General features: G+C 35.9%; 1 protein-coding gene across 1 annotated transcript in view; it reads left to right on the top strand.

Annotated features, from left to right (window-relative positions):
• Positions 1–9080: 9080 nt before the first annotated feature.
• MAP2K6 (mitogen-activated protein kinase kinase 6) overlaps positions 9081–24840 on the top strand; it is a 57709-nt gene continuing 41949 nt past the window's right edge. The window contains exons 1-7 of the mRNA XM_044675153.1: positions 9081–9247; positions 16150–16198; positions 17760–17873; positions 19898–20017; positions 21279–21395; positions 22448–22499; positions 24420–24547. Coding sequence (XP_044531088.1) covers positions 9081–9247; positions 16150–16198; positions 17760–17873; positions 19898–20017; positions 21279–21395; positions 22448–22499; positions 24420–24547 — 747 coding nt within the window. The remainder of the gene's footprint in view (positions 9248–16149; positions 16199–17759; positions 17874–19897; positions 20018–21278; positions 21396–22447; positions 22500–24419; positions 24548–24840) is intronic.

Here is a 24840-nt window from a genome sequence, read left to right as displayed (position 1 = left end):
TAGATGAATTTCCTAACCATTCATGAAATTTAGCATAGTGTAAGGTCCATTTGGGAATTTCTGCAATTCCAGAATAACTTTGCTTCTTCATATATTCATCAGTTCTTCAGTGGGGACAAGACTTCCAAGCTCAATGGAAATAAAAAAGATCCCTAAAATATTTTAGGTGGATGTTTTATAGTTTAATGAAGATGCCTGGATCTTATAGGCTCATCTAGACTTTTACTGACAATGATTTTGGCATAATCATGAATGAAAGTCAATATCTTCAGAAAAGATTATGCTTGTCCAATCTTTAATAATCTAGTCTTTTTTGTCCTGCCCATGACAAGTCTTCCCTTACCCCATAGCAATGACTAAAAAAAACAAACAGAATAGCAATAACAAAAAATTACTGGTAAATTAGAGGTATCACTCCTGGAGTTCTTTGGGGTAAAAGTCCTGTACTACTCCCTGTTCTCTATTTGGACATATGGTCTTGGACTAGGTTCAGAGCTGAAGAATGCTGATCTCAAATTATGGAGGTTGAGGTTCTATATTATCACCTTTTAGCTTATCACACCTTCACTCTCTAGATTAGGGGTCGGCAATGTATGGCTCTCGAGCCATATCTGGCTGTTTTGAGGGCCAGATATGGCTCTTTCTGCAGGAGCCATAAAGTCAAATTTTTTTTCAGGCGCTGTTACAGGAGTGCACACTGTGAGCACTGCACAGCTCTCATGAAATTACATTTTAAAAAATGTGGCGTTTATGGCTCTCAAGGCCAAAAAGGTTGCCGACCCCTGCTCTAGATGATGCTAATGATAACAAAAGTTAGGGTTCAAACATCTGCAGTTTCTGTCACAAAGATAAAAATAAAATATGTACCCAATATGTAACATGAATCAAGTATGGGATTAATAGTTTATTCTTACAGAGAAAGAAATATTAGGCATGGAAAGAATCCTTAATAGAACAATATAAACTGAATTCAATGATAGCTTATCATTGTTACCATCTCCTAGAAAATTGTTAGTTAATTCCAGTCTGCACATAAAACAATCTGAGGCTGCTCATTAGCCATTTTACTTTTTTATCCATGGTCCACTTGATCTTTTGGCTGGTAAAGTGGACCATTCTAATCCATGCTATCTACAACTGCCAAACCAAACTGATTTTCCTTAAGTCCAGGTCTGATCATGTTACTTTCCTATTCATTAAAATTCAGTTTCTCCCTTTTCTCTTGTGATTAAATACAATCTCCTCTGGTGTTTAAAGCTCTTCACATCTTGGCTTGAACTTAATTTATTCTCCCTTACATACTCTACAGTTCAGCCAAACTGGCCTTCTCACTCTTAAAATTCTCTTGATCTGTAGTCTCTAAGCTTTTGCCCTGGTTTCTCCTCATGTCTGGAATACTATTCCTCTTTTCTTCCTCTAGGAAGAACTCTAGGAAACTAAAGTTCCTTTCATGGTTCAGCTCAAGTACCACCTTTTACCTGAAGTCTTTACTAATGCTTCTTGCTAATGCTACCGGGTGCCCTCTCCCCAGTATGATCCTATGTTTATTTTGCATCTACCTATATATGTGCATGTTATCTTCTCTGCTAGACAATAGCCAATAAGGCAGGAACTGTCTCACTTCTGGATTTACATACCTAGAGCATAGGAGGTAGGAGATATGTGCTTCTTAACTGATTTTTCAGCACCACCTTCTGAGGCACAGTGTAATGTCTGGAGTGAGGTAAATAATCACTTTTTAAAAATTCCCTTTGCTTAGTCTTTTTGCATCTTCCAAACCCCAGTAGAGCTGTTGTCACTTCTGATTTCTTAAGATATGGGATAGAATGACCAACTAATAAGTAAATGATGTGGGGTTAGATATTGGTGCTATATTAGCTTTCTTTGCAATTTTTTTTCTTTTTAAATAAGACTAGATCAGTCAATGCTGATTGCCAGAGTTGAGACGTTATGAAAACCTAATTATAAGGAAATTTCAAGGTGTTTAACGTGACACTCATTTAATACTTTAGAATTTACAGAATGTTCTTTATGTATATGGTGCCATTTTGCATCTCTTTGAGATACATAATACAGGTATGATATTCTCATTTGACATTTAAGGAACCCAAGGTCAGAGATGTTACATAATTATTTGTCATAGGATAGATAAGAACTTAGATCTTCTTATCTCCTACATCTACTATTCCACACAGTCTTTTGCCTTCTCTCTGGAGATTAATTATCTCCAATTTCTCCTGCCTATATCTTGTTTATATGTATTTGTTTGAATGTTGTCTCTCTCCTCATTACACTATTGAGCTCTTTAAAAGCAGAGACTGTTTTTTAATCTTTCTATCTCTACTACTTGACCCAGTGCCTGGTGCACAGTGGGGTCTTGATAAATGTTTATAAACAAAGGAAAGAAAGTGAAATAAGCAAAGGGAGGTGGTGTTAGAGTTATTTGGGAAGTGAAAAGGAAAAGAGGAATGAGATGTATCACTCATACAGTAGTACAAGTCATTGGTGTTTTGGTTGTATGTACTTTCAGCCTGTCTGCCAAAAAATTGTCCTTTGGTGAATGTTCCCTTGTGTTGGATTTTTCATTTATTTGACATAGTGAAGGGACTAATTGTTCTGTAAAAAAGAGTTTATCAACACATTTGCCCAGTAAGCGGCTTTTTCTCTTTAGTCAGGAGTTTAGATAGCTCACAAATTGAATTAGGGAAAGAGAAAAGACTTCAGTCTTTAGTAAATTCCCTCCCCAGAGTAGCTTGTCTCTGCTTAAATAGAATCTGATCCCAAAAAAGAGAGGTATCATATATACAAAAACATGGATAGCAGTTCTCTTTGTGGTAGCTAAGAGCTGGAAACAAAGTGAGTGCCATCAATTAGAGAACGACTGAAGAAATTTTGGCATATGAATGTTGACAATATAACTGAGGTATAAAAATGACTAATGGGGAATTGAGAAAAATGCAGTGTTTTAAATAAATAAACATAATTAAAAGAACAGTGTACACAATAACTATAAAAATGTAAATGAAGAGATTATTAAAAGGAAACCAGACTCTGAGTAATGGAAAACCATCAATGATTCCAGAGAATAACTAATGAAATATATTTCCTGAGTAGCAGTCTACAATGACAGAATATCACACAGATTGTTAGATACAATAACTGTATTGGTTATTTTTTCTTAACTATTCACTTTTTTTGGTACAAGAGAGGGTTCAATTCCAGGCTTTTATGTATTATACTTAGAAATGAGTTTGGTGTTAAAAAACAAAAGGTTTGAAAATAATAGAATGTAACTTTTTTAAGAGGTAGTTGTGTTCCTTTTCACAGACAACACTTTTTTCCCTTTTTTTAAATGAATGAATATATGAAAAACAATTTATTAAAGACTTGGCATATGTTAGTAACTGTAGATATAAATACAAAAAAAAGCAAGAGTCCTAATTTTCAGAGAGCTTATTTTAATATGGGAAGCCAACACATATAGGAAGTGGTGACCAGGTAAAGGTATTTTCAAGTTTGAGAAGTCATAGAGATCATAATAGATTTTGAATTGGAGTTTATCTAGTCCAGACACAGAGGAGGAAACTTAGACTGAGAGAAGCTAAGTGGTGCCCAAAGTCATACAGATATTAAATTGATTGGTCATACATTGGTATAATCAATCAAAAGCAATTTCCTCATTAACCATGTTCTAAAAAATAATTTATCTTATTTTGTATTCTGAGTCATACCTCTCAAATAGGAGATGGGTAGTATATTTCTTCATTAGTTCTCTGGAACTTTGGTTGGTCATTATGCTGATAAGAGTTTATGACAGTAATAATTCATCACATTTATAATGACATACATTGTTTATCCATTCCTCAACTTAACGGAGAACCCCTCAAATTTCCATTCTTTGCCACCTCAAAAAGAGCTTTCAATATTTTTGTACATATTTAGAATTTGTTTTGCTTAGGAATAATCCCTCTTTTTGGGCAGCCAGGGGGCACAGTGGATAGTGCCAGATGGGGTGTCAGGAAGACTCATCTTCCAGAATTCAAATCTGGTCTCAGACACTTAATAGCTCTGTGATCCTGGGCAAGTCACTTATCTCTGTTTGCCTCAGTTTCCTCATCTGCAAAATGAATTAGAAAAGGAAATGGCAAACAACTTCAGTATCTCTGCCAAGAAAATCCCAAATAGGATCACAAACAGAAAGTGTTGAACAATGAATCCCTCCTTTTATTTACTCTTCCCTTTCCATTTCATTATTGCGTGAAATGTATTTCTGTATGTGTGTTTTCTTCCTTCTTTTGATTTTCCTTCTTTCTCTAGCACTTCAGAAGGGAAGTGTGGACTGGGCCTGTTACTACTTTCCAGGGGGTTTTGCCTTAAGCCAGATAAGGGAACTGCAAAATTTCTGTCTTCCCCAAATGGTCTGATTCAGGGCAAAATCTGATCACTGCTCCTCAGGTACTAATTCTACAAGTTCCTGACTCATTTGGGTCTATGTAAAAGTAGATTAGTGGGGCAGCTAGGTGGCTCAGTTGATTGAGAGCCAGGCCCAGAGACAGGAGGTCCTTGGTTTAAATTGACCTCAGACATTATTACCTAGTGGTATGACCCTGGGCAAATCACATAATCCCAATTGCCTAGTCCTTACCACTCTTCTGCCTCAGAACCCCTACTTAGTATTGATTCTAAGATTGAAGATGAGGTTTATTTAAAAAAAAAAGAATAAGTTATCCTAGAGAATCAACTAAGAAGCTTGTAGAAATAATCAACATCTTTAGCAAAGTTGCAGGATACAAAATAAATGCACATAAATCATCAGCATTTTTATATATTTCCAACACATTAGAGCAGCAAGAGGTAGAAAGAGAAACACCATTTAAAATCACCCTAGATAATATAAAATACTTGGGAATCTATCTACCAAAACAAACACAGCAATTATATAAAAACAACTACAAAATACTTTCCAAAGAAATAAAACTGGATCTGAACAATTGGAAAGCCATTAATTGCTCATGGGTAGGACTAGCTAACATAATAAAAATGACCATTCTACGCAAATTAATTTACCTATTTAGCACCATACCTATCAAACTACCAAAAAACTTCTTTACTGAATTAGGAAAAACTATAACAAATTTCACTTGGAATAACAAAAGATCAAGAATATCAAGGGAAATAATGAAAAAAAATGTGAAGGAAGGGGGGTCTAGCAGTACCAGATATTAAACTATACTATAAAGCAGCAGTCATCAAAACAATATGGTACTGGCTAAGAGACAGAGAGGAGGATCAGTGGAATAGACTTGGGGTAAAGGATATCAGCAAGACAGTGTATGATAAACCCAAAGAGCCCAACTTTTGGGACATGAATCCACTATTTGACAAAAACTGCTGGGAAATTTGGAAAACAATATGGGAGAGATTAGGTTTAGATCAACATCTCACACCCTACACCAAGATAAATTCAGAATGGGTGAATGACTTGAATATAAAGAGGGAAACTATAAATAAATTAAGTGAACACAAAATAGTATACCTGTCAGATCTCTGGGAAAGGAAAGATTTTAAAACCAAGCAAGAGTTAGAGAAAATTACAAAATGTAAATTAAATGGTTTTGATTATATTAAACTAAAAAGCTTTTGTACAAACAAAAACAATGTAGTCAAAATCAGAAGGGAAACAACAAATTGGGAAAAAATCTTTATAACAAAAAACTCTGACAGTGGTCTAATTACTCAAATATACAAGGAGTTAAATCAATTGTATAAAAAATCCAGCCATTCCTCAATTGATAAATGGGCAAGAGACATGAATAGGCAATTTTCAGGCAAAGGAATCAAAAGTATCAATAAACACATGAGAAAGTGTTCTAAATCTCTAATAATTATAAAAATGCAAATCAAAACAACTCTGAGGTATCACCTCACACCTAGCAGATTGGCTAAAATGAAAGAAGGGGAGAGTAATGAATGCTGGAGGGGATGTGGCAAAATTGGGACATTGATGCATTGCTGGTGGAGTTGTGAATTGATCCAACCATTCTGGCTGGCAATTTGGAACTATGCTCAAAGGGCTATAAAAGAATGCCTGCCCTTTGATCCAGCCATAGCATTGTTGGGTTTGTACCCCAAAGAGATCATAGATAAACAGACTTGTAAGAAAATATTTATAGCTGCGCTTTTTGTGGTGGCAAAGAACTGGAAAAGGAGGGTATGTCCTACAATTGGGGAATGGCTGAACAAACTGTGGTATATGCTGGTGATGGAATACTATTGTGCTAAAAGGAATAATAAACTAGAGGAGTTCCAGGTGAACTGGAGAGACCTCCGAGAACAGATGCAGAGCGAAAGGAGCAGAGCCAGAAGAACAGTGTACACAGAGACTGATATAATATGGTAAAATCGAATGTAATGGACTTCTGTACCAGCAGCAATGCAATGGCACAGGACAGTTCTGAGGGATTTATGGCAAAGAACGCTACCCACATTCAGAGGAAGAAATGCAGGAGAAGAAACACATAAGAAAAACAACTGCTTGAACACATGGGTTGAGGTGGACATGATTGGGGATGTAGACTCGAAACTACCACACCAATGCAACTATTAACAATTTTGGAAATAGGTCTTGATCAATGACACATGTTAAAACCAGTGGAAATGTGCATCAGCCATGGGTGGGGAGAGGCCGGGGGGGGGGGGTTGAAGGGGAAAGTAAGAGCATGAATCATGTAACCATGTTAAAAATGAATATTAATAAATGTTTAAAAAAAAGAATAAATTGCTGTTGGACTCCATTCCTATCAGGCAACTGCTGCTAATTTAAAGAGATAGAATTGTAGATTCCCCATTTCTCTGGGCTTCCCACTTTTATTTATTCCTCCACAGGCTGATCTAGATGTTGGAAGTGAGACCACTTGGTGTTTTGCTCCTTTCTCTGTTCCCTGCCCAGGGCTTCCCTACCTGGCAATGCCACTCTTACCTCTTCATTCCTCCCAGGATCTGGAACTAAGCAGTAGGCTAAGAGTCTTCCAGTTCACACTCGTTCACCCACCACGACACACCATGCCCTGATGTGTGTCTGAGGGTTTCTCATATGGGTTGGAAACCTTCCCTTGCCCTAGCGTAGAGCCTCTTTCTGGGTGCTGGCATGCTCTGCTCCAATGGGTTCCTGGCAGAATTTATTCACTCACTTCCTTGCCTGTCTTCCTAAGCTGAGATGGACTGGACTAAGGGCTCATCATGACTTTTTTCTGGGTTTCCCCATCAGGATTCAGTTTGACGCATTTTTTGTATCATTAGAAGAAATTTCTAGAGAGGTGCTCACTGCACTGCTCTCTTTTACTCTGCCATTTTGACTGGGCCATCTACATCACACTTTTTAATGAGTTTGCTCTTTTATGGAAGAGGTTGAGAATGACAGCAGGAAAATGTTGTTCTCTTCTTCCTTAATCACTGTCTATGACCTGGGAAATGTCAGCTCTCTATGCTACTTGTCATTCGGAGCATAGAGGCCAAATGACTCATTTGGGCAGAAGGAGAAACAGGCAAAAGGTAATGCAGATATGGTAGATGACTCATTTACTGAAAGATGCATGGGAGAATTAGCTTCAAGATCATATCATATTGAACTAGAAGTAAGAAGAGAGATCTTTTCATCTTACCTCCTCACTTTACAGACAAAAGAGTTAATAAGGAGAGAGCTTTTGGTAATTGATGGAGTGAGTGCTGGACTTGGAGTGAGAAAGACCTTTTAGTCCAAATCCCACTTCTGATACTTACTAGTGTATTAATTAGAAATCTTGAACCATCTCCCAGAATTCTTTTTTCATTACCCAGAATCCTTTTCCCTTCGTCCCCAAGTTGCGTGCTTATGTTGTTGGTATATATTTGGCTGTAACTCTGCCTCTTGCTCTCCTTTTTCCCTGTGTGCGCGGCTGGGTGAGTTCTCTTGTTTTTATTTTTCTTTGCTTCAAGTTAGTATTAATAAACTTTATAAATATAATACTTGGAGTATTTTGGATATTAATTTTAAACCTCGCACTAGCTGTATTTTGTCGTTTTGTCATTTCAGTCGTGTCTGACTCTTCATGACCCCAGGTAGGGTTTTCTTGGCAGAGGTACTGGAATGGTTTGCCATTTCCTTTTCCAGCTTGTTTTACAAATGAGGAAACTGAGGCAAAAAGGGTTAAGTGACTTGCCCAGAGTTATCCAGTACTCTATCCATTGTGCCACCCAACTGCCACTAGCTGTCTAACATTGTACATTACTCTATTTGAACCTCAGTTTTTTCCTCTGTAAAGTGGGGTTAATAATATCTCATAAGACAGTCATGGTGATTAAAAGTAAACATTTTGTCAGTTTTAAAGTTCTATAGAATTTTCAGTTATTATTATAATTTGCTTGAACACAGAGATACATCCAGAGCTCCCCACAAGCATAAAGGATCATAGAGGTGGAAGGTACTTTTAACAGTTCCAGTTTAACTTACTCATTTTGTAGAGAAGGGAACTGAGGTCCAGAGAAGCAAAGCCAAATGCCTAAGATAACATACATATTAAATAGGAGAGCTACGATTTGAACCTACTTTTCCTGATGTGAAATCCAGTGTTCTACAAAATACTTAAAATTCAGGGTAGGAGGGCAGCAGTGTGTGTGTGTGTGTGTGTGTGTGTGTGTGTGTGTTTAAAATTGCCTGCCTTACTCATAGCAGTTGTAAGAGGACAAAGCTAACAACTGAATTAGACTAACATCAATAAGAGCCTCCTGTATATAGAAGACTCTGCTAAACCCTGGATGAGATCATAAGTCTAGATAAGACATGTTTGCTTCACTCTTGGGAGAATACAGCGTAGGGGGCAGAGGAGATTCAGAAATAAAATAACTAAAACAGTAAAAACCACATAATGAACCACATCCTATATCAAGTCTACAGGAAAAAGAAGGATTGTCATCAGCTGTGGGTTGGGGATGGAAGGAGGATCAGGGAAGGCTTCTTGGAGTGGGTGACTTTTGATTTGGCCTTTGAAAGATGAGAAGGAATTCAATAAGCAAAACAGAGGAAAGGTGATGATTCTCTTACCATGGGGGTAGCCAGCCAGTGTAGTTTTCATGAAGATGTTTTCCTGCCTGTTGCTCTTATTTACCAATGTCTTCACTATCTCCTCGTTTTCTTTCCCATAGGCAGGAAGCGGAACCCTGGGTTGAAGATTCCAAAAGAAGCATTCGAGCAACCTCAGACCAGTTCAGCGTAAGTCTTTAGAACCTGTTTCTTGCAGGTCACAAGTACCTAGAGATAATTGGATAATTTGTGCATTTGTGAGTGATCTGCTGACAATAGTCAAGAGAAATTAAACAACATTTCTTTTGCCAGTACAGATTGAGTGGTATTATTAGTATATAGTGTTAAAGGGCTACTATACACAAACACACACACACACACACACACACACACACACACACACACACACACACACACACACAAATGTCATCACTTCAGGGAAAAACTGGTAATGATTCTATCTAGAATTGTAGAATTGGCCAGACTGTTCTTTGGAAAAAAGATTTTAGAGTCTTATCACCACACCAGTAAGATCTCTTAGAACTTGACATAACCCTTGAGAATGCAGGTTCACCTTGGAAGCATGAGCCACTGGAGGATTTTAGAAAAGAGTTTCTTAGAGGCAGCTAGGTGGGATAGCTGGACCTGGAGTCAGGAAGTTCTGAGTTCATTTCCAGCCTCAGATATTTAATAGTTGTATGACTCTTAAGCAAGTCACTGAATCTATTCCTGTCTCTGTTTTCTCAACTATAAAATGGGCATAATAATTGCACCTACCTCCTGGGATTGTGATGAGGAACCCTACTTGAATGGCATTGGATGTTGCCAACAGGTTTGGTAGGGCCTTTCTTTCTATATACCTGTCTGCCTAGTTTCCTATACCCATTGATGATCTGCTTTTCCCCTCTCTATTCCCTAGAGGGTGGGAGAATGGTACTGTGAACCTTTAAGTCAATAAGATATTATTAATTAATAATATATTATTAATCTTTCTTTTACATCCTTCTCATGGATGTCCTTTTATAGTTCCCTATTTATATACCCTAGAATATCAGTGGGTCCAGGTAAAATTTAGTATGTTCAGAGTAAAGAACCTTTGACTGGAAGTCAGTGGACCTCCTTTGTTGGTGATTATCTGGGTGGCCTTGATTCTTCATTCTGGGTCACAATTTTCTCTTCTCTAAAATAATGGAGTTGTTTAAATATCCAACAATAGGAGAATGTTTAAACCAGTTGTGTTCATTAATGCAATGAAATACTGCAACACAATTAAGACTGACAAATGAAAAGTACAAAAAAATGGAAAGATATAATAATTCAGGGTGAAAAAGGCAACTGGAAGAATGGACAATATGTTCACTGCAAACATAAAGAAAAGTAAATAGGAATGAATGGAAAATTTTGATGGATATTTGAAATGACTGATATAGTATTGTGGGACATTATTATTGAAATTAATTAGTTTAAAAGTAAATAGTAACTGAGAAAGTTTTGTGATTTGTAATTTTTAATGCAGCTATAAAAATGACAGAATTAAACTATAAAAATACTAGTTTCCAGCAACTCTAGAAGTTTTTTTCTTTTTTCTTTTGGAGTATAGGGATGCTAGGGAAATTCGTTTAATATATTTGTAGATGAGTTTATTTGGTTTTAAGAGTCCAGTGAATATCAATTTAAACAGACTTTGAGTTCCTAAAGATCCCTGTCCTAATCCTCTAATATTTTGAACCTTATTTCTCTTCCTCCTCCTCTCCGATGTATATACTGTCCATTTTTCCAAGATGGCAGATTACTTCTCACATTGCTTTTCTTGTGTTGCTATGTTGCTGAATTGACTCCACATACATAATCAAATGGCACCTGTCCTTCCTAATAATTTTGTCCTCTGAGTACTGTATGTTCGGGCATAATCCCTAGTCATGAATGTCAATTAGATTTGCCAACTTGGTTTTCTAAACCATCCCCTAGTAAGGTATGAATGGAGTATTCTTTTGCACTGTAGGTAAACGAATGGGTAGGAAAACTTTGACCAAAGGAGAAAACACTTGATTAGTGAATAGGGAAGATGCAGAACTCCTGACTTCTATGTCTTAGAATAAGGAGCTTATTGAACATGAGAAAGAGCACATGCTTAATCAATAATTAATTGTACTATGTTTGATACACTTTGCTAGGTGCTAGCACTACAAAGACCAAAGCCAAGATATTCCTACCTTCCAGAAGCTTATAGTCCATCAGGGAAAGGGCAGGAAAGATACAAAGTGTACACAAGTATAATACAAGTGTGAGAATGATGGGGGAAAGGAGAGAACAAAGTTCTCTTGAAATATTTGGAAAACTGTTAACTAGTTTTATTTTGGGGGAGCAATTCAAGTCAAATCAACAAGTGTATATTAAGTGCCTACTATGTATCATCAGGCCTGGGGCTAAATACTGGGGATACAAAGAAATGTGAAACCAGTACCTACTTTCAAAGACCTCATAGTTTAATAAGAAGGACAATATCCATGGACAAAGAAGGTTTACATAAAGATCAATTGGAGATAATTTTAGAGGAAATGATCTAGTATTAAGGGAGATTAGGGAAGGTTTCTAGTAAAATGTAGGATTTAAGCTGAGACTTGAAGGAAGCCAGAGAAGCCAGGAGGAAGATTTGGGGAATGAGAAAATCCTAGGGAACATCTTTGTTAGGTATGAGGTTTTTCCCTGAGAAGATCCAGGTTTTGTTCAGAAGATAAAGAGCATCCTTTCTTATTTCTTATAGCATCAAAGTATTCAGGGTGAACTATTATGATCAAACTTAGGCAGGGCATGATTCCAATATAAGCTGCTGGTTTAGGGGCTTGCTACTGGTCAACTTGTTGACTACAAAGACCTGAAAACAAGTAAACTGATTAAAATCAGTAGAGTCATTAGAGAGGTTAGGAGCCAGGTGACCTAAATTTTATTCTCAGTTCTGTTAGTAACTTCAAGGGAAGTTTTATTTACATAAATTCAGCAAGTATTTATTGAGCACTTAACTATTTGAAAGCACTGTGCTAGGTATTAGGAGATATGAATATAATAGTTCTTGTCTTCAAGGAGCTTACAGTTTTGTAGGGGGGAAATTTTTTGAAAGGATGGGAAAGGAAAGAGAATTTGGATTGATTTCCCAATATACAAACTCCTTTCATCATTGCAGATCAGCAACTTGTCTCTAATTTGTAATCTTATGAAGTTGTTTGAGTCAAGAAAGGTCATATGACTTATCTGTTGGTTGCCAGTATATGTGAGAAGGTAGGGTTTGAACCCATATCTCCCTAACTCTAAGACTAGTCAAATAGACACAAATAATTATAACATAAAACTGCTATTTTTGTGCACCAATTTCTCTCATCTATTACATAACAGGACATTCTTACAAGTGAAAGTATATGAGGCTAGTATAGACTCATGGACCCATTCGTTTTTGAAGCTGTAAAGAAAGTTAGAGTTATTTAGTCCTTCATAGGTTCTTTACTACTACTTCCTTTTTTATGTCCAGGATAGTTGGAGATTCCTCCTCACCCTATTGCAGGGGCTCAATCAGTCAGTTAAAAGTTCCTTTTTCCTCCAGGCAAATTCTCACCTCTAAGGGTATAAAAAGACAATTTCAGCTTCCTGTTATAATTAAAAAGTGAAATTGTTCTTCAATCATGTCTGACTCTTCATGACCCCAAGGATGCCAATATTGTTCATGGGGTTTTCTTAGCAAAGATATTGGAGTTGTTTGGCTTTTCCTTCTCCTGTGGATTAGGATAAACAGAAGTTAAGTGGCTTCCCCAGGGTCACACATCTAGTAAGTTTCTAAGACCAGATTTGAATTCAGGTCTTTCTTGTTTCAGGTCCAGTGTGTCATCTAGCAGCCTCAAAAATATCTATCAATAATTCTACCTTTTGGTCTCTCAAATACTTAACTTCGGTGTATTGTCTCATAGGTGGAAGAGTGGTAAGGGTGGGCAATGGGGGTCAAGTGACTTGCCCAGGGTCACACAGCTGGGAAGTGGCTGAGGCCGGATTTGAACCTAGGACCTACTGTCTCTAGGCCTGACTCTCAATACACTGACCTACGCAGCTGCCCTAATGATTTGAGTTTTGAAGTTAAAAGACAGTTACAGTTATTTCAGATTAAGTTTTTATTTCCCTCAATTTTTAGATCTTTATTATTTAATGATATTTAATAAGTAATTAATATTTAAATAACTTCTTTTTTTCCTATAAAAATAGTCACTAAGGATAGGAGCTGATCAGAATGGGTAGGGAGAATCTGTTATCTTTGAATGAAATATTGCAGAGTAGTCAATGTGATTGTATGTAGACTCTCTCTCCTTGGCAAGAACCACAAGAAACATGTGTGTGCACTCTGATTTGGAATTCCCTTTCAGAAAGACCATAAAACAATGTATTTCCAGAGTCTGTCCCAATCTGGTCATGCAATCTCCCCTTAATCACTATCTTTTGCCTATTCTACATTCTTTGTCCCTATGATCAATGATTTTTTTTTGTAATTTGTTATTTTATTGGGGGTTGTTTCCTTTTGTAGGGATGGGGACTAGATATATGATTTTATTGGTATAAAGAATTCATGAATGAAGACCCTCTTATCAACAGAAGTTGACAGCACCACTTCTTTCAAATTAAAATTCTAGAGTGTTGCCTAGGGTAAAGGAGTTAAATGACTTTGCCCAGGATCACACAACTAATATGTGTCCGAGGAGATACCTGAATCTAGGTCTTCCTGGCTTTGAGGATAGTACTCTTTTATGTCACAATGCATGCATACTTATACATAATTATCTATATTATGTTCATACATGATAAAGTATCTTCAGTGATGTAGATCTGAAAATAAAATTATTACTTAGAGAATTAGAAAATTACTTGGGGTAGTGAGAAGAACTTGCCCATGGTCACATTGTATGTGAACAGAAAGTGTGTATGTGTTCAACACAGCCTTTGAATGTAGTCTTTCTGATTCCAGAGACTTGGCCTTTATCCACTATGCCATGATACTTCCCTTCCTACTTGCTATAAATAGTTCCAAGGTCTCCAGTGAGGCATATGGCATAGTACTAAACATCATTCTCTTAGACTGATAGGTGCAAGATAAGTACATTTTAGTTAGTGGAAAAGGGCTTAAAGGGATGATGGGGGTTTCATGTTATCTGTAATGAAGGAAATTAAAGAAACTAGCAGATGTTTTTTTGGGTTGGGTAAACTTCATGGATGGTAGAGTTACAATTAAAATTCTCTTCAGAGACTGATTTTTGGATGAGAATATGTTTATTGATTTTTTCAGATTTATTGATTAGGCCAACATCATAATTGATGAAGTGTCAAAGATCTTCATGGTTCTTTCAGGACAAAGGAAAATCTGAGCTGAAGCAGCATAATAAATAGATTTTATGAGCTCATTATTCAGCCTTCCCTTGAACATCCCAAGACATCTTTAACTGGTGATAGCTACTTAAGAGGTGGTCCATCCCTTCAGCCTATATCATGGGGAATACATACACAGAAAAAGAACCCTTGCCCCCTTCATTTATTAACCAAATTCTGTTAAAAAAAAGAAAACATTTCTGGGGACATCTGAGAATAAAGAAAATACAAAAAGCAGCATACTGGATGATACCTCTGATCTAGATCCCATACTCAGAAATACATAGTAATTCTTCCTGAAATACAGGAATCGATTCGGTTATATGAAAAATAAATTCTCACATTAGATAGCGAATAAATAGGATGTTGAATTTGGAGAAGGTTGGAAACCTTGTCAAGTCACTTAACATCACCAAGGGTCACTTTTCTCATTTGTAAATTCAAGGCATTGGACCCAGATGACCTATACTTCCAAGTCCTACAATCTTAAATGCCTTTTGATTAGACTTGAGGGAGCAAGCTCCACAACTAGAAAAAGTACCATTCTGTAAATCAGAAAACTAACAGTCCTTTTCTTATTTTAAAATTATTTGTTTGTGTTACATTAAAATTCTCAGATAACTCTGTCCTTTCTTCCATCCTTTCCCCACACTAGAGAAGGCATCATTTGACTATATATATACATATATATAAACACTATTTCTTACTTATTTCTATTTATCAGTTCTTTCTCTATAGGTGGATATATATAAATTATGCTATATATGATGTTCTTTTGGTTCTGATCATTTCTTTCTTTTTTCATACCTTAATTTCATGTAGTTATTTCCAACATTCTAATCCAACATTTGCCATGTGTCATTTGTATGACTTTGGGAAAACAAGTTAACTCCAAGGCCTTAGTTTCCTCATCTTTAAAATATGGAAATTAGACTAAATGAAGCCCAAGTTTTTTGGCCTAAATCTCTTTTAAAACCATCCTAGGGGAAAAAAGGTTAAATGATTAAGCGCCTTGGTGCTCTTGGTAGGAAGATTGGGAGCTATCTATCAATTTTGATTATTACCACAAGCATACAACTTATTCTTAGAAAATATTAGCACAGATGTTTTATGTTTCATGAGGAATCTGGAAGCCAGCATTTCTAATAATCAAAGAATTTCAGAGTTGGAAGGGATGACCCCAGTGGCTCTGTACTCAAACCAATATTTAGAAGAAGAGTTTGCACTGTGCAACATATCTGGCAAGTGGTTAGCCAGGCTTTGCTTGAAGATTTCCAGTTATCTGCTATTTCTGGAGGTAGACTATTTCACTTTGGCACAGCTGTATTGGTTAGGAATTTTTCCTAGCATAAAGCTTCTATATGCCTATTTGCCATTTCCATCCATCACTTTTTGGACTTTCTTGGACCAAATAAGACAAGGTTGTTTCATTTTCCACAATGATCCTTTTTAATATTTGAAAACAATTATTATGTACTTTCTAAATCTTTTCTTCTTTAGTCTAAACATCTTCATGCCTTCAACTTTTCTTATATGGAATGGACTTATTCCATTTTCTTATATGGAATGGACTTATTTCACAAACAAACACTGTTCTGTTTGTCCTCTTTTGTGTTGATGATACAATGTTTCTCCTTTTTAGGAATTATGTATATTGTGAAGACTTTTAATATTTTATGTTCTTTTTTTCATAGACCTCCTCGTGATTTAGATTCCAAGGCTTGCATCTCAATTGGAGATAAGGTGAGAGGAAGTCATATAGTCCAGGTAATTCCTGGTCCTGGGTGGAAAAATGTGAACATGTGGAAAAACATGTATACTTTCCAACTGAGAATTTCAATTCCACAAACATTTATTAAGCATTGATGACATATAAGGGGCACTGTTCTAGATACTGGAAATACAATGATTGAAACAAAACAATACATACCCTCAAGAGATTTGGCTTCTATTGGGAGAAAACAGCATCAAATAAGCAAGGACAAAGTATTTTTACCATGTAAGGGAGTTCCCATAACTGAAGGACTTGGGGTAGGGAGGATGAAGAGAGACCTCAAATAGAAGATGGCACCTGAGCCATACTTTGAAGGGAGATAAGCTCTACAAGGCAGAAGTAAAAAGAGAGTACATTTTAGATATGGGATACCACTTATATAAAGGCATAGAAGCTGACTTCTATGTTTGGAGTATGAAGAATAGCTAGTAGGCTTAGCTTTCGATTGGAATCGAAAATTTTTCATTGAAAACTGTATAACACACTGGAGGGATGACTAGATGGTGCAATGTGTAAAAGTGAAATTTGGGAGATGTCATCTTTAAGTATATATATGTATTTTCTATGGACATTATCAAACTACATTTCCCGTGGTCCAACGGGTTTCCGGTTCCGGTTCTTTGGGCGTGGGGACACCTACGTCTCCATGCAGGGAAGAGTTTATAATCTCCTGGGTTAGGGAGGAGTGGTCTCTTGGCCAGCAGACTGAGGAAGAGGTAATAATGACTGGAGCAGCAATTTTGAATTCTTATAAGCGCGTGGTCTAATAACTTTATCTATCAGTATGGCTTTAATTAAAATACTAATTTATATTATTATAGCAGCCTTTATCATTTTTCATATTTATAAATGGATAGAGTGCCAGGCCTGAAATCAAGAAATTCATCTTTCTAAGTTTAAATTTGGCCTCAGACATTTACGGACATTTACTAGCTATGTGACCCTGGGGCAAGTCACTTACCCCTGCTTGCCTCTGTTTCCTCATCTGTAAAGTGATCTGGAGAAGAAAATTGCAAACCACTCCAATATCTTTGCAAAGAAAAATTCAAATAAGGTCAAGAAGAGTTGAATATGACTGAAATAATTGAACAATAACAATAACACACCAGAAGCTGTGGATCCTTAGAGGCTTGTGTGGGAAGAGAAGCAGTATGTAAAGAAATGTTTATACTATGTAGGGTGAGTCAGAACACAACAATTATAGTGCTATCAGAAAATTGTAGTTGTGTGTTTAAGGGGGGAAGAAAGAAAACCCCCATCACCTTCCTTTTTCTAGAATTAACTAAGTAAAATTAAATCATTTGAATCTTCTATGAGAGTATGGTGGGTCCTATGATAGGCCCTGAAATGAACCGTAAGCAAATTCTCATTTGGTGCTTCTTGCTTGAGGCTATCTCAGCTACTTTTTCATTTTCCTAGAAAACATTCTATCCAGGAGCCTTTTCTTCCATTCTTGAAGAAATTGGACAGAAGAGAATCTTCTTTCCCCCAATCTATTTTTCATTACAGTTTGTTTTTCTTCTCTTCTAGAATTTTGAAGTGAAGGCTGATGACTTGGAGCCTATAGTAGAACTGGGACGAGGTGCTTATGGGGTGGTGGAGAAAATGCGACACATGCCTAGTGGGCAGATCATGGCAGTGAAGGTAGAGTGAGATTACCTAGATGATTTATGTATGCTTATTTTTCCATTTAGCTTAAGATCCATTCATTTTACAGGAATAATTGTGTCTTGAGAGTGTTTAAAACAATCTTTGGCTTCCCAAGAGGACTGGCATATGTTTAAAAAATGTGTCTTCAATCATCTTTGAACTGGGTTTCGGCAATTATTGAATTTGGAAAAAAAACCAATCACTTGGATGGTAGAATGTAATATGAAAGGTATTATGGTGTAATGGAGAGAGGATACAGTACTAGACTTGGAGTTATAAAGCTGGAGCTGGGTGATCCTGGGCAAGTCACTTACTTGTCCAAGTCTTAGTTTCCTCATTTGTAAAATGAAAATAATGATATATACTTCACAGATTGTCATGAGGATCAAATTCTCATTCGTAAGAAATTCTTATTTGAAATGTATGCAAAGCACTTTATAAACCTTAGTTATGTCATTATTATCATAAAATTTAGTACTAAAAGTGAAGAAGAAAAGGTTCATACCCATGGGCATGGTGTAGAAGAAGAGAATAATTTATGGAAATTTTATACAATTACCTTTTAAAATTAAAAATTTAAATGTAAAAAATTCTTTTTAAAATGTAGGTTTTTTTTTTGTTGTTTTTTAAACCCTTACCTTCCATCTTAGAGTCAATACTGTGTATTGGTTCCAAGGTGGAAGAGTGGTAAAGGCTAGGCAATGGGAGTTAAGTGACTTGCCCAGGGTCACACAGCTAGGAAGGGTCTGGGGCCAGATTTGAACCCAGGACTTTCCATCTCTAGGCCTGGCTCTCAATCCACTGACACACCCAGCTGTCCCCTAAAAATGTAGTTTTTAGAATCACTGGTATGTTCATTAACAATGATAATGAAGATAAAGTGAGATTATGTATGTTTATTTTTCCATTTAACTTAAGATCAGGAAATCAGGAAAATTTGAGAACAGTGCATCTAGTATATAGAGCTGTCATAAAAAATGTTTAACATGTAAAACCCATGGAATTGTTCTTTGTCTATGGGAGGGAGATTGGGAGAAGGGGAGCAAAAGAACATGAATCATGTAACCATGTAAAAAATTCTAAATCAATTAATTAAATAAAGATTTTCAAGCAAAAAAAGTCTATAGTCAGACAATCCATTTGTCTTTACCCAAATTATGAAAATTGACTGAATGTTTTATTTTAACAAGGGCTTCAATGTAGAGACTATGACTGTTTTGACTAAATATTGGAAAGAAAATGAGGTCCTAGTGATAATGTATTAATCCACAATTTCCCACAAGTCAGATATTTCTTTAAAGTCTCTGAAAAACTTGGATGTTGATGCTTATTGTTGTCATTTCTTTAATATTAAAGTGATTCCTTACCTAACTTTTGAATCTTTGTAAACATTTTCTTGTATCTAAAGTATGAAAGGTCTGTGTTAGCTCCTCAGAAATCAGAGGTTTTTGATGTTTATGAAAATCTGAGTGCTATCTGAGTCACTCCTCATATTCACTACATAGATACAATTTTTCCGTGGAAGAGATAAATTGGGGGAAAATTTATAGCCTAATGACTTCCTAGAACTCTAAATTTGGCTTAAACTCAATTTCTGTAATTGCCTTTACAATGACAATGACAATTACTTACTTAGAAAGTATTAACCCTTTAAAAAATTCTTAAAGTGTTTGAGGGACAACCCAAATGTTTTCCCAGTTTTTGGAACAATTTTCAAAAAACCTTTAGATGAAAATATAAACTACTACTTACTAGTCAGTTCCTCAAAAGATATTACCAACCAATTTTTCCATTATGAGTTACTCCAGTGAGTCAAGCGAGTCAAATGAATGATGTAGTATTTATCAGTATGGCTCAATCCTGTGTCATCATAAGTAATTTAGAATGAGGAGCCCCTTGCAAGCCTGTCTTTAGAAGGCTCATCCATCTGTTATTTTAGAATGGAAAAACTCAAGTTGCATGCCTCGATTGTCACCAAGAAGAATAATTATGAGTTTTCCCTATATGTTTTCATTAAGCGAATCCGAGCAACTGTGAATAGCCAGGAACAGAAGAGGCTACTGATGGACCTGGATATTTCCATGAGGACAGTGGATTGCCCTTTCACAGTCACCTTTTATGGTGCACTCTTTCGGGAGGTAAGTAGTCTACCTGTTTGGAATTTTGAGGTTGGGGATTATGGGAGTAGATAGTCACCCTGCCAGAAATTTGTCCATATATGAAGAACACTCATAGCCATTATCATTCTTTTCAGTAAATATATATTTTCAGATTTTTAAGGGTTATGTGATTACTGTCTGGCCAAGCTCCAGTGTTAGCTTGGATAATTACTGTATTCACTGATGATATACCCTCTTCTTGGCTTGGTTGGCCCTTTTTAGCTGTATTACTTAACTGCAGAGTCTGGTTTAGCCAGATTGCCAAAATGAAACTTTAGACTCTCTGATGTTGTCATCATTTTACTGGCAGTCTAAATAATATATTTGAAACTTAGACACCTAATTGCCTCCCCTTTTTAAAATTTTTTTAAATTTTTATTTTTTTAAATTTAAATTTAATTTTAATTTTCCCTCTTTTTTTATTCTAAAAGGTAGACGTAATGTCATTTCGGTTACAGTATATCATTCTTTATGTCAGTTATTTTGGTTAAGCGGGCATTTCTGATCCTCAGATACAGAGGAATATCTCAGACTTGAACTTCAAGCTTACACTAGAATTAAGTTTAAGTTGAAACTGAATATTGTAAAATGATAAAAATTAAACATGACCTGAAAGAAAAGATATGAAAAGATACCTCCCCTCACTCATTTGATGAGGTTAGAAGTAGAGAAATCCATGGGTTTGAAAGATCACCTGTACTATTATAGTTTGATCACACTCCAAGCATTAAGTTATTGACTATTGGTTTTCTGATTACAACTTTTAATGATTAAAATCTTCCAAAATTACACTATAGGTGATATATAAATTCTCCCGTGACTTCCAATTTTGCTCCTTATGGGTTTGGACCTTGGAGATAATTCTACCTTATTACAAGTCTCCAGTATCCCAAGAGGTGGTGATTAGAATTGAATGTAATATAACTTAATTCCATAAATGTGAATGAAATACCTACTCTGTATATAATATTATGGTAGGAACTAGAGATAGGTAGACAAACAACGACAATGAAACAATCCTTGCCCCAAGTATTTCAGGCTCTTCCATAAATATTCTCCTGGGAGTGGGGAGAATTCAACATTTTTTACAATAGGAACTAAAGAAAGCAAAGAATAACCAAAAATGTTCTAGGAATATTAAAGGAGGTAGAGAGCACCATCAACTGGAAGGATCAAGTAACAACATGTTAAGTGCTGATCCTTGGATGAATTTAAGAAGTTATTTCTCTCTCTTTTCCAGGGTGATGTGTGGATCTGTATGGAACTCATGGATACCTCACTGGATAAGTTCTACAAACAAGTCATTGATAAGGGCTTAACAATCCCAGAGGACATCTTAGGGAAAATTGCAGTTTCTGTGAGTAGAACATTTATGTAACGGAAAGTTGTTGAAAGGAAGGAGTGAAAAGGTAGCTCTGTCATGGCCTGGTTTTCTTTTCTCTCTTTGGCATTAGTGCAGAAGACACAATTATACCACTGACTTTATTGGTTTTTCTCATAATAAAGTGCTTATTAGAAGTGTATTTATTTGTCAAAACCATGTTTGGCATTGTAATTCTATCTTTCTCTTCCCTTTCTCACTCTCCTACCATCATTTCTCTGCAAATAGAGGCATGGAGGGTTTAAAAGAGAGAATCAAGGAGCGAAAACAAAAATTTTGGAGGGTAAAGTCTAGACAAGAGAAAGAAGAAAAATGTAGAATTAGATTCAATTCAATGAAAAACACAAAAACATTCCAATGTCTTCTAAAGAATTGAGCTATATATTGAGAAGAAAAAGAAAATAATCTCTGTCTTCAAGAAACTTTCATTCTACTAGTGAGGGTAGGGAGCAACATGTATGCTTATTAATAAATAAAAAAATATATATATGTGTATATATAAATGTACTAATGGAGTGATGTGTTGGGCAGCACCAAAAACTTGGAGAAGCCAGAAAGTTAGTCAAGAAGTGTTAAGCCAATAAGCAGTTGTTAAAATACATGCTCTTTGCCAGGTATTGTACTTAGTACTGGGGATACAAAGAAATTTTTAAAAAACAGTCTCTTTTTTCAAGGAGATTATATTCTAATGGGGGAGACTACATGTAAGCAACATATATTTAAAATAAACTGGAAATAATCTCAGAGGAAAGATGATAAGATCATGGAGGACTGATGAGAGAGGAAAGTTAATATAATAATAAAAGTCTAAGTAATATTGTATTTGGGCCTCTAAGGGTTTGGGAATACAGTTCATATAAACCTTTTCTGTATTGCAATGTTACTTTTCATGGAATATCTTCCACTTGGGCAAATCCATAGGAATCTCATGTTAGGAAGAAAGAATGCATAGGAAGGTGCTGAATTATTTCAGGTTCTGTTTCTCTCCAATAGCTGTGTAATCAGTTTCCGTTGTTTTTCCTTTGTAGATTGTAAAAGCCCTAGAACATTTACACAGTAAACTTTCTGTCATTCATCGAGGTAAGCATGTGTCTTTTCTGCTGTGCACCCTGTCCCAGATTATTAGCCAGTACACGTGAATTGTTGTCCATGGTAGAGGTAGGATTAAGCCAGATAAACTAATGGAGAGGTTTTCTTTGGGATTGGCTAGCAGCCTATTTAAACAACTGTTCTTTGTCTGGGACAAAAATAGAACAATAAGAGATAGGCCGAAATTACAGTGGGAAGGCTTGAGGGTAGGAATAAATTAATGAAAAGAATGAAGACCAATAACTCCATTAGGTGGTTGGAATTTCTACTTTAAAGACAGGGTAGAAATCTATCAATATACATATAGTTCTCCCAAGAGGAAAGAAATGGAACAAGATGACTCTGGGAGTTACCTTAAGTCTGAGTAGTCCTAGTTCCTTCATTCAGTACCTATAAGTCAATTAGACTACTCTGGTAAAGGCATGATACTAGGTATTCTTTGTATTAATTGAAGAAATAATTTTTACATTCAAGAAATTTATAGACTATTTGGGCACCTAAGATGTAAATACAAGAAACTAGAAAACATATATGTTAAACTGAATTGTATAAAACAAGTTCTATAGAAATTAGAGAAATGGATTGGTCAAGATATATATAAGATTAGTAGGAGAAGGTCCTTTGAAAGAGATGAGTTTTAAAGCTGGATCTTAAAGAAGATCATAGATATGAAAAGACAAGAGAGTAGCTATTAGGACGTAGCAGGCAGGGCATATAGAATGAGTAAAGGCATGGAGGGGAGTATGAACAAGGCAGGACCCTAGCCTTATTGGAGCAAAGATTCCTTGTTAAAATGTTAAATAATGGTCCATTTCTGTCCAAATGTGAATTTTAAGAAAGGTCATGGCATGGTACAGTGGAAAGAGCCCTGCCTGTAGAATCAAAGAACTTGAATTCAAGTCCCATCTATGAAGTTAATTATCTTTGTGAATTCGAGCAAATCACACAGACTGGATCACAAATTTCGAATCTGTAAAATGTGATCCCTGGATCTGTTTCAGCTCAAAGATCTCTTATCATACAATAGGGAAAATCTGAGCTTGAGATTTATTAATTACAGCATGTGGATTCACCACTGTTGCAGCTTTTATTCATAGTTTTAAGATTTTTCAATAAATATTTAATATTTTTACTTAATTTAATTTGGTTTCAGCAATTTACAAAGTTCTTACCATTCTGTTCTTATATTAAGTATTTTAAATTCTTCCAAGTTGGGCCTCAGAGACAATTTTGACTTTGGATAATTCCCTTCTCTCTTCAGGTCTTAATTTTCTCTTCTGTAAAATAGGGTTTTGCACTAAATGATCCCTTTTATCTCCAAGTTGTGGTGAATTTGTAAATTTTGCAAGTGCTTATTAAATATTTATTATTTGCCTTGAGGTCTAAAGAACATGTAGAAAATAAAGACCCCAAGCTGCTTATAATCTTATCAGGACATGAAAGGAAAAACCACACATAAATGCTAAGATGAGTTAAAGATTAATGTAGAACAGTGATTCCCAAAATGGGCGGCGCTACCACCCCCTGGTGAGTGCTGCAGCGATCCAGGAGAGCAGTGATGGCCACAGGTGCATTTATCTTTCCTATTACTTGCTATTAAAATTTTTTTAAAAAATTAATTTCCAGGGGACTAAGTAGTATTTTTTTTCTGGAAAGGGGGCGGTAGGCCAAAAAAGTTTGGGAACCACTGATAGAGTATGACATTTCAAAGGAAGAAGCTGCAGTGGTCTACATCCACTGGTGTAGGTAAGCTCACTGGGGATGAGAATGTATGAATTTGTGAAAGCCAATATAGAATAAACATTTGTGTATATGTGCCATTTTATTTTCTGTTAGTTTTCTTTAATGCAATTGAGATAAACCAGGAAGGTAGACTAGCAGTAGTGGGACATAATCTATTTTTTCTTTCAGATGTTAAGCCATCTAATGTATTGATCAATACACTAGGTCAAGTGAAGATGTGTGATTTTGGTATTAGTGGTTACCTGGTGGACTCTGTGGCCAAAACTATGGATGCAGGATGTAAACCCTACATGGCTGTAAGTCTCATAGCTGAAAAATTTCCTCTAAAGGAGAAAAGGTTATAAAATTCTCCTAAGAAATGGGAAAGGATCCTATCACAGGGAGAATTGGCTTTTGTTTCCACTATGTTATTAATGTTTCCTGAGACTCAGTTAATTACCTACTAATTCATTCTCCTAAATCTCTTCTCTTCTCATGATTTGACTTGTTTTTTTAAACTTTTAAATTTATTTTTAAAATTTTATCATTTTATTCTTATTTTCACACTGTAGTCACTTCCCAATATTGTTTTCTATATAATCCTCTCTTA

This window comes from Gracilinanus agilis, chromosome 4 (genome assembly GCF_016433145.1).
Source record: "Gracilinanus agilis isolate LMUSP501 chromosome 4, AgileGrace, whole genome shotgun sequence".
Taxonomy (NCBI): Eukaryota; Metazoa; Chordata; class Mammalia; order Didelphimorphia; family Didelphidae; genus Gracilinanus; species Gracilinanus agilis.
The sequence above is the reverse complement of the archived record's forward strand: the minus strand, read 5'-3'. Positions and strand labels throughout refer to the sequence as shown.